Genomic DNA, 11,619 nt, shown 5'->3' on the forward strand with positions numbered 1-11,619 from the left:
TGATGATTATTTGTTCTTACAATAAGAATGCTTTTATAGGCATAGCCTAGGAGACAAAGCATTATACACTTCAAACCACTCTCAACAACTTACTAAGACTTCTTGTAAGATTACAAATTAAATATAACATAAAAGTCAAAGGTAGGCTCAACAACTCATGCAAGCAAACAAGTTGTCTTACAAATTACAAATTAAATGTAAAGAAAAAAAGCCAAAAAGTCAAATCCCCTAATTGAATAGCACACCATTAATAAGGAGATTACAGCCATAAAGCAAGATTAGCTCCATCAAAAACTTGGATTAAGTTTATTAAGCCTTCATCATTCTTTGGGCCAAGCCTGGAGTGCCCCATTTTTGAATAAGCCCAAATATCTTGAATCAGCCCATGAAGTGTTTCTTTGATCTTTTTTGATCTCGCTCTAGTAATAGGCCCAACAGGAACATGTAATGGATCCTTTGATGGTGCTTGTTGATTCTCATCATTCCCCCTCTCTTCAAAAGGATTCGACCTCGAATCCATGTAATATTAACCAATACGACAACAAAATATTGTACAAACAACGAATCAAAGGAGTAGGAAAAAAAAATTCTTTTTACTTTCTTTTCTTTTTTTAAGGTCTCTTTTTCTTTCTTTCTTTCTTTTCTTTTCTTTTCTAACATCTTTGTTTTTTTTTTTTTCTCAACTTCATACACGCAACAAAACAAGAACAATGATGAAGACGAATGGAACAAGATAAGACGAAAACGAGAAACAAAAGGATAGTAAACCTGATTTTAGAGCCTAAGCTCTGATACCAAATGATGTGAACCTCAATTGACACGCGTTGAGACCCAGCAAACAATGTTGGAATGCTTGCCCAAGAAAGCTAAAATTCAGATTTTGATAGGAAACTCCGACCCAACACTTACAAATGAAACGTGAACCGAAAGTATAAAGTAGCAAACCCCGACCCAATGATTATAGATTAATCAAGAACCGAAGGTATAAAATTTGAACGCCACAAGGAAGAGTCTTTGATAAGTTCGCAAGTTCTCTAAAGAACCAAAGAAGAAACAATTCCTCACTTTGCTTGATTTCTATTCAATGAATCTTTTTCTTACAATGAAAAGGCTATTTATAGGCATAGCCTAGGAGACAAAGCATTCAACACTTCAAATCACTCTCAACAACTCACAACAACTTACTAAGACTTCTTGCAAGATTACAAATTAGACTCAACAACTCTCAACAACTTACTAAGACTTCTTGCAAGATTACAAATTAAATATAACACAAAAGTCAAAGGTAGGCTCAACAACTTACTAAGACATGTGCAAGCAAAACAAGTTGTCTTGCATGATTACAAATTAAACATAACACAAAAGTCAAAGAGTCAAATCCCCTATTTGAATAGCACACCATTATTAAGGAGATTAACACATTTAAGCTCCATCAAAAACTTGGATTAAGTTTAGTAGACCTTCATATTTCTTTGGGCCAAGCTTGGAGTGGCCCGTTTTTGAATAAGCCCAAATATCTTGAATTAGCCCATGAAGTGCTTCCTTGATTTTCTTGGATCTTGCTCTAGTAATAGGCCCATTTGGAACATGCAATGGATCTTTTAACGATGCTTGTTGATTCTCATCACCCTTGCTTCACGGTGCTTTCCCGGGTACATGCGTTCCACTTAGAATATGAGCCACATCCCCAACAAGGACATTCATTGTTTGTAATGGCACTCATTTCTTTGAAGCTAATCTCTAGGACATTCACTATTTGTGACACATTGTAGAATTTGATCCAAGCAATTGAAACAAAGAGAGCCTATTTTGGTGTTGTTGTTATATGATTCAATCATTCCCATCATGTGATGTCTTGATTAAGCAATTAGGCTGTGGACATAACTGTTAAAACTCTTGCTCTGTAATATGTGCTTGACCTTTGATCATGGCTCTAATAGATCAATTACACCTTCTCCACTCTCTCTTTTGGGGCAAAAATTTCTTGGCAAGGAGACTTTCGTTGAAGAGTGCAAGTCAAAGAGTATTAGGTTATGTTTGGTTTGTGGAATGCCTATTCTTAGTGATAGAGTTAGATATAATAGGAAAAAAAATTTATAGTTTTTTTGTAAGAAATTGTTATTATCATAAAGCAAATTACAATATAAAACTTTTTATGAATCTATTAAGTAGGAATAGACAGGGAATAATTATTCCCAAATTTCAGCATGGGGATATCCATTGCTTTCATAATCCATATTGGATGGGATAATAAGGAATAGACAGAATTTTTGTTACCCCAATTTCAAAATTTCTCATTGTATTCCCTTTTATTCCTAAGAATACCTGTTCCATGAACCAAACGTAACCTTATTGTCTAATTTTGTGTGTGTTTTTTTGTTATTTTTTTTTTTACCGTGTATATTTCATTATAAATGGAATGAAACATTAATTATCTCACGTTTCCCTCACTAGCATGAAAGTCAACATGTTATCAGCCAAAACCCTAACACTAACATCGGCAGCACATTAAAAGGTGCCCACATGAGCAATATGCTGGCCTTTTGATAGGCCAGGACAACACGAAAGATAGATGAGCCTACCTGGGCAACCCAAACCCCTCAAGGAATTTGCGTATTTGAGCTTTTTAGGGATGTTGATTTGAAGTTTTTCTGAAACATCACTGTCAGGTTTTTGACGTGATTCAAATACAAGGCAAGCTGTTGCCTTTTTGCTGTATTTTTTCCTCAGATTTAAATTGTTTGAAGATGGTGAATGAATCCCTAGCAGTGTGTCTGGAATCAATGACAAATTCAACATTGCAATCCAAAGCATTAATTATTATTATTATTATTTTATGTTCTAGTCAGTTTCTGACACTTGTTGGAGCATTTATATGATGCAATATAAGTCCTGTAGTTGATGCAATATCAGTGTGTGTGCGGGCCTTGTCTATTGCAATATCAGTGTATTTTTCTCCTAGTTAGTGCTTTGTAGTAATTAGGTTCTCATGGATTCTAATAACCCTATGCAAGATGCTATGCCCACCTTGCTACCTTTACAAAGCTCTATCCATAACTTGAATGTCAATAATTGTGTAGAGTGGTCGAAGGTTGACAAAATTTATCACTTTCAAGGGAAGCTCCTACTGATTCAGAGAAGCAAGATGATGGGTTCAAGAAGATGCATAAATTGGTGATTTGTTATGGATCTTAAAGGATCCACATCTTGTTGATTTATTTGCACATTTGTATATGCGTAAAGGGATATGGGATTACATTAGGTTACTATTGAATAGTATATCCAAAGGAAGTATGATCTCTATGTAGACTTTTTTTAGTGGGAAGGATACGATAGATTACTGAAAAAATACCTTGCAGAGGTGAAATGGGTCAATGAGGAGTTGAATGTTCTTCAGCTTGTTATTGCTGATGTTTGGGAGATGCCTGAAACAAAGGGAACAAAAAATTGTACTCAAGTTCTCACCAAGTTTGAGACCAAAATTTGATCCCATAAATTCTAAGATAGGAGGAACAAACTTCGCTCATTTGGAGAATTTATTTATGGGTTACTCCGTGCTTCTTCTAGAGATGATTCTTCCAGAGATGATTCACTGCGTGATCCTAGTTCTAGTTTTGAGAAAGTTTGTACTAATGACAGTGATCACATGGAGGTCGCCAATCTGGTGGTGGCAATGGAGGCTTCTGCGGTGGTAGAGGTGAATGTGGTAAGGGTCCACCTCACATGGTTTTCTCATTGTGGGTTAGAGAATTATACTCAAGATTTGTGCTGGAATTGACTGGTGCACTATCTCGGGTGCTAAATTTGCAGCGTCTGACCCATCCATCTGTCCCGTTACTTTGGAACTATAAAAATGTCAGGGGATAAATATGCTAAGTTCTATAGTATCAAGTAGCCCCACAATAATCTCCTTTATTGCATCTTTGGCCTAGCTAGGTAAACCATAGTTTGTCCTCACTTCATTTCTTCTCTTTATAGGGTTGGACATGTGGATTCAACTGCTAAATCATATGTCAAGTACTTACAGTTTTTATTTCCTGACCTTCAGTTTTTGAAATACTACCACTCTCATGAATGGATTTCTACTTTGTTAGTGGGACAGGGACTTCTTCCTTCTTTATTTTTTTTGTTTTGCACATTCCTTCTCTTACATTTAACTTGCTAAGTATTTGAATTGCTTAGTCATTTTCGTTTTTGATTCTGTTATAATCCAAAATTTGAAGACCTGGTGGGCATGAATCCAGTGGTCTCTATTACTTTGGCTTGTTGCCTTTTCATGCTGCTTGTTTTGCTTCAGTCTCACAATTTCAGATTTACCGTCTTCTTGAACATCCTTGGAAGAGTTAAAAAGGTTAGTCCCTAGTTTGAGTCATTTGTCAGTGTTTAGAGTGTGAATCATGTCAATTTCAAAAGCATCATTGGGTTCCTTTTGCTTCCTTCGTCAGTAAACAGATCCTAAACTCCTTTCAGCTAGTTCGTTTTGACATTTGGGTCCAAGTCATGTAACTTGGAGGTTAAGGTTTCGATATTTTCTACATGAGTTGGTTCATTTTATGGATGATTATTCAAGAACTACATGCGTTTATTTAATGAAGGAGATGGCTTTGAGTTGTTTTCTATTTGTTAAAGCTTGATATACATTATTGGCCCACAACCTAACAGCTTAAGCTTTAAGGCAAAGTGGTAATCTAACATGGTAACAGAGCTAGTTATGAGGATGTCTTGGGTTCTATTTTTGTTGCCTGCGTTTATTGTGCGATGTTTGAAGAATTATTGTATTCCTTGTAATGGGTGTTATCTTGCTTATCTCTCCTTGTGCTATTAGGTTGCATGTGCAAGGTAGTTTTAAAGCTTGATATACATTGTTGGCCCATAACCTAACAACTTAGCTTTTAGGTAAAGTGGTGTAATGTAACACTATTTTTTATGCACTATGTGTTAACGCAATACTAAATCTGTCACGTAAACCAGAAAAAAAAAGTCATCCCATTCTTTAGCAACGAAAATATTTCATCCTTAAAATGTATCTTTTGGTGATGAAATTGGATATTCGTTCGTAAAAAACTTCAGTGATGGCTTTTTAGTGACAAAGTGGTGATCGAATTTTGTTTTTTTTGGTCTCAAAAGGTCTTTAGCAATGAATTTTTGACTTGTAGGGACAATTAATTCATCCCTAAAAAGCATTTTTCTTGTAATGCTAAGAGCTTATGATGTTAGGTTGTGGGCAAACAATGCATATCAAGCTTTAACACTCCTTCGCACATTAAACTCGATTGCATGTGGAGAGATTCAAACAATGAATAACACCCATTGCTGGGAATAAAATAGTTTTTAACCATGACACAATTAACATGGGCAACTAGACTATGAATCCAAAACCTCTTGGAAATCATAGCTTCAATACCATGTTATATTACCACTTTACCTAAAAGCTTAAGTTCTTATGTTATGGGTTAATAATATATATCAAGCTTTAACAATAGTGATAAGCCCAAGAAATATTTGTCTAAACCTTTTGTACTTTCTTAACTAATTTTGGCATGGTTGATTTATCTTCTTGTTATCACACTTCACGACACTATGCTATTAAAAGAAAAAAAAAGAAGAAGGCATTTGTAGCTTGGGTTGAGGGTAGACCTAAACTAACTTGGAATGAGATAGTAAGTATTTGATTACCCTTAAATTGTTGAATGAAATTGCTCAGGTTTGTGTAAATTGGCGGAAAAAGATTCATGTAGTCTAGTGGGACTTAAGGCTTGGTTTGTTGCTGTTTTTTGTTGTTGTGGATGTTGCTTCTTGTTTATTGTTCACTACGAATTAAGTCTTTTGGAGTAATGCGGTTTCTATAGCATGATATGTTATCAACAAGATAGCTTCTTCAGTTCTTGATGGGAAGTCTCCCAATATTGCTCTCTTCCCTGAACCTCCATTTTCATTGCCCTCCCATATATTTTGGTGCATCTCCTTTGTGCGTCGCCTTGGTTTTGGTGTTGATAGATTGGATCCTTGTACAATCAAATATATTGTTTTGGGATATTCTTGAGCTCTAAAAGGGCATGTGTTAGTCATACCTTGAACCGATTCTTTGTTCATGCTTATATTATGTTCATTGAGTACACTACCGCACTTTTGTTTTTGTAGATCTACATGAATTTTTTTCGTTGCTTGTTCCCCTTCCTACTTTTCCTTGAGTCTTCAAAAGAAACCTTGGCTGCTTCATCTTTTCTTCCTTCTTCTAGTCACCCTTCTCCACATTTGCAAGTGTATCTGAGCAACATTGTCAATGAGCTACACCTTTAACTACTGATCACATACTTTGCATACTGTTCTTAGTCCTTTGATTCAGATCATAATGAATTGGATCTTTCAATTGTTTTTAGAAAGCTTCCCTTGCACTTCTCATCCCATATCAAGTTTTGCAAGTTGCCTTCCCATTGTGTTTTTGCCTCATCTCTTCAGTTTCTCTTCCTAATTTGGTTTTCCAAAACTTTTGTGTAAGGAGATGAATTTTTGCAAAATAATCCATTGAAAACTTGAGGCCAAGTTTGCATATGCATGTTTATTTCTGTCCATGACCACCTAAGTTGGCCTTTGCCTCAATTAGACATCAAAAAAGGTTTCTTTTTTTTTTTGGTATGGAGATATTCAAGAAGTCTACAAGAGCAATCCCTGGGTATTGTTGCCTAGGGGCAGCTGATGTTGGTTTTCCATTTGAAGAAGTCCATATATGGCTTAAAATAGTCTTCTCGAGGTAATTTTGGAGATCTAGTCAAATGTTAATTGCTTTTGGAATTCACAGACATGCACTGTGTCATTCTATGTTCTATGTAATACCGCTGCAGAGAAAATTCTGTTGATTAGGAGTGTATGGGCTCACAAGTTATATCTTTCTTGTGGATAAAAAGAAGGATGTAACATCTTGATAGAAAAAATGCTTTATTCTCTTAAGTAATCGAAAGTGACTTAAAAGGGGGTGAATAAAACTAAGTTGAAAAGTTCAAGTAAAAAACAAATTATGGAGTGCAATCCAGTGGATTAGGCAGTTATATTAACAACAATCATTATTGCCTAAACTAAATTAATATAACGTAATATAAAACAATATAAAATAAAACAAAATAAGAACACAGTGATCATCATCAATGGTAGTCTCATGGTTAATTTGAAGGATGGAATGCCTTCTTTCTTCTCCATCTTGTCTACCAAGAAGAAAAATATATGGAGCATTTGAGCAGTTCTTCTAAATGGTAAAAATATATATTTTTATCAAATTGACAATGCAAGCAGACCCATCCATAATTTTGGAAAATGCAAATATAGACTCTTTATTTATTTATTTATTTACATATTTATTTACATATTTGTTATTTGTCTGTGTTCTGCACTTGTGTAGACTGTTTGCTTTTTTAATTAAAGCTTCCACTTACCCGTAAGAGGCAGGTTAGTAAGAGTCCCATTTATAGAGTATAAATACTGCAAAAACAACTCTATTGAAGATTGGCTTCGGAGATCATGATTCATGAGGGGACTTGTATTTGCTAGAGCTACACAGACACACAGACTCACACATCCTCCTAAAGTTCAAAATTAAACAAGCTTCTGCATTGTGGGTGGGAATGGATGATGCAACAGCTTTCCCTTCTCTTTAATTTGACATGCAAACTTTGTCATTGGATAAGCAGGATGTGAGGATTCTTATAAGGTAAATAATTGAACTGGAGTTGTTGAAGGATCAGCAGGATTATTATGAAGGGGATGGACTGCTACCCTCACCACAAGAGAGGGTGTCTAGGGAAGTCTGTAGATGAATATTCTCTTGATCTTTTAAATAAGGTGCGTCTGAAAATGGTTGCTCCAAGTGGGCAGGAAGTTAGACTCAAAGAAGAATTGGCGGAGTGAATTACACAATTAGATGAGTACAATAAAGTATGACGGAGGAGCTTTGAAGAGGGGTTTTTCGATAAGTGTCTTTAATTTTAGTGTTTTATTTTACTTTTTTTCTTTTCATTTTTTTATTTTATTTTCTTTTAGAAGATTCTTGTCCTCATCAAGTTTATGCTTTTTCTTTCCTTTCTAATTATTTCTTATGTAAAAAAAAATGTCCTTGGAATATTATGGTATCCTTGATCACAACTGTTTAAAAGCAGGCATTCATTAGAGTATTTGGATAAGGATGATATGATAGTAGCTCATATGGTTGGTGGAGTTGATGCTTTTATAAAGTTATCTCCTGGTTGGCCGGCATCCAATTCTGCATTGAAGTTGATATATCTCAAGAGCTCAGGTCATCAATCAAAGGGAATTCCTTTGGATTTTCTATGCAAGGTTGAGGTGAGTCTTTTCATTTCTTCACCTTTTCATTATTATTATTATTATGTCTCTTTTTGAGTGCATAAAAAAGACTTCTTCAGTTCCAAGTTGTTTGTGTTATTACTTTCATTTTGTTTAATTTTTTTTAAAGAATACGAAGGTGCCTTCTTCTTGATTTGTATCATTTGCCCAAAATGGGTTCATTGCACATCTTTATTTCGCCTTTTTTTTTTTCTTGGACTTGCTGAACTCTATGGCACAAAAGCATAATGTGGCTTTGAATATTTATTTTTTATTATATTGATGTATATAAGGTAATTATTAGAATGCAAGCCTTACCTAATATTTTTAGAAATAGCAGATTGGCCTCTAGAATTTCAATATAATGTTAAGGTCTGTCCTGGTTATTGAGTTACACTCGTATCCATGATTTTATTTTTTTATTTCCATTGGAAAAATTATTGTAGTGCCATTAATGACAAGATAAGAAAGGCAACTTGAAAGTATGAAAACTTCTATATACATCAAGGGTTCTGCATATTGTCATTGTAAAGTATCAACAAGATTTACAGCATCCAAAGCAGTATAACTAAGAATTTTTTATCCTCCTCTCCTTAAAGATTTGGCATGATGATTCTTTGCCATCAAGGGCTCTTCTATTCCTCTCTGTCCGTATAAGCTAAAAGATTGCATGAGGGTCACTTTCCTTCGTAATAGGTCTTGCCAAACCAGATGCTTCTCATTGATCACCTTCACCTGTTGTAGGCAAACTCTGCCAATTCCCAAAAGGAAATACACCAACTTAATGATACTCCTAGCTATAGGGCAAGCAATGAACCAAAACTTTTCCCTTTCCGAATTATCAGTAGTTAAAATGTGCTTCCAAGTAGCTCTCCAAGTGAGAATGATGACCTTAAAGGCGCTTTCGATTTTCACGTGGGTATGGCCTTCTAAGAAAGAATTCCTGAATGCATATCCACAATTCTATAGAATATAGCATCAAAACATGATTTCACTGTGCAGCATCCTTTAGCTTGTAGCCAAATTCCATCTCTGTTCATTTCCTCCTTGGTTCACATCCACACACAAATCTTTTGAAAGAAGGCATGAAGCGCCTCCTAATCCTAACATGCATCCTTCCGAAGATTGGTTGGTACTACAAGTGAATGCCCTGCCTTCCCCACCTACCTCTCCCTTGCTTGAAAAACAAAAAAAATAATAATCGCAATAATGTGAAAGTAATTGCCTGCTAGAGCTGCTTCATGGATAGCCAAAGCAAATGGGTTAGCGCTTTGGGCACAAATGACCCTCTCCACTGCAAACATCATGCCAATGAACATTTGACAGCTTATTTTCTATGCCAGTAACAGTTATTTGCCTGTTTTTACTCTAATAATAAATAATGAAATTTAAATGACTATTAGCATTTTTTTACATGCCTCCAGCTTGGGATTAATCCTCAATTTATAATTTGGCTCATGTAGAGGTATGTGTTTGTCGTAGATCCACAATCTCAATGAATTTGAGGCGCTCTTTTATTCTTTTCCTTCGGATAATAGAGTTTGGGAAAGAAATGGATTAGAGCTCTTGAAGCCTATCTATTTATTGATTCCCATGGAAAATTCACTTCTATTTACTTTTCCTGTTTAAGCTTTGCAGCTTCTATTTGCTTTTCCTGGTTAGGCTTTATTGCATTTGATAAATAATTTCATGCTGTCGGGTTATTTCCTTCTGATTCGAACTTCTTTTGTTTCATTAGGAAGCAACCAACTCCTTGGAAATGCTCGTAAGGCAAAATATTTCAAGCTTTGTGGATGCCATTGAAGAAATACTTATGCAGCAAATGCACTTACAACTTCATTTGGATGATAGTCTTGGAAAATGACTGTTTCAGCAACTCTTATTGATTTCAGTTCTTAGATTTGGATTTGTGGAGATTTAGAAGAAACGCAATATAATTTTACTGTTATTTGTCCAAATCCGTACAAATTAAAATCCACGCTCCGAAAAATCCATGTTCCTAAATGCAGGGTTAATGATTTTTTTTTTTTTAAATATAATTTTAAAAGGGGATACCTTAGACTAGAAGTTGGTCAAGGTTTTGTAGCAATTGGCCGGCATGGTGAAGCCATGGGGTGTTGGTCAAGTCTCAGTCCAAACATTTGCTCGCTTTGGATGCTATATATGCTATTTAGCTGTAGGTACAGTAGGGGCTTGGTCCTACCTAGTATTGGAGGGAGTTCAGATTGGGGGTTTGCCTCCAATGCCAGAGGAAGACTTGTTAATTGCTGGGGCAAGATGTCAAGGTGTGGCTGCAATCCACTCCACACGCGTGGCAAGTCTGGTGTATGGATGAAGTGTCATGGTCGAAACGCCACTGCGCTTGAGTTACTGCAGTATAAAGTATTTCGGCACTTCTCCTATACCCCTCTTTTTTGTTTAGTACTTCAATTTCTCTCTGTAATTTTTATGCTTGCCAGATGAGGTTTAGTTGCCTCTTTGAAAGGATGAATTAATTCGGTGCAGCGCCCTAACAATTAATCATGCACGCTGGACTTACTGCGTGCATATTACCATTGGGATTTATGTACGCGCTGGGGGTTTTGTTATATAACTTGGATGATCTTTTATGCCATACTAAATGAGGGAAGCTTTGTTACAAGGCATGAATCATATGCCATCCGAAACCAGTCTGAAATCCTTTTTAACGGCTTCTGATGAAGTTGAAATTTTATATTATTAATGACAGTTTGATTACTTCTAAATCAGATATACAAAAGGCTGTCTTTATATTGACCCTCTCAAAACTGTTGAGCAATAGAATCAGTTCACTTCCTCAAATCTCGACACAACAGATTTCTCTCCAACGGCTTCATCATCTGCAACACACATGTCGGCCCCAACAGCCTAATTTAAATTTAAATTTTGTTTCCGCATATCTTGTACTCAATATTTATTATTTGTATTTCAAATTTGTATTCCAAATTTCAAATGTAACAACTTGCGTTGTATAAATAAACCAATACACAGATTGGTTTTGGCATTGAGGTCAAAACCTTTTATTCATCTTATTTCTTTCATTGTATCGGAGTATATCTGCTCACGCACTTCTACACTGATCCTTCAACTTTTCAACCTCATCTATTGGCTGCCTCATCACCTATCAATTTTGTTGCCCCCAATTTTAGTCAACAGTTTCGGCTAAGTTGGATGAAGCCAACTATCTCATGTGGTTGTTTCAAATTGTTCTGGTTCTCAAGAGCCATATGATTTAATGGGCTTCGTGGATGGTTCTTTACCGTGCTCCTC

At 35.7% G+C, this 11,619-nt stretch overlaps 1 protein-coding gene across 2 annotated transcripts in view; it reads left to right on the top strand.

Moving 5' to 3' along the window:
- LOC131152234 (uncharacterized) overlaps window positions 1-10,289 on the top strand; it is a 71,178-nt gene extending 60,889 nt beyond the window's left edge. For both annotated transcript variants that reach the window (XM_058103989.1, XM_058103990.1), the window contains 2 exons: window positions 8,148-8,331; window positions 10,070-10,289. In XM_058103989.1, coding sequence (XP_057959972.1) covers window positions 8,148-8,331; window positions 10,070-10,195 — 310 coding nt within the window. In that variant the 3' untranslated portion in view covers window positions 10,196-10,289. The remainder of the gene's footprint in view (window positions 1-8,147; window positions 8,332-10,069) is intronic.
- Window positions 10,290-11,619: the final 1,330 nt, after the last annotated feature.

Source organism: Malania oleifera, chromosome 3 (assembly GCF_029873635.1).
Source record: "Malania oleifera isolate guangnan ecotype guangnan chromosome 3, ASM2987363v1, whole genome shotgun sequence".
NCBI lineage: Eukaryota > Viridiplantae > Streptophyta > Magnoliopsida > Santalales > Ximeniaceae > Malania > Malania oleifera.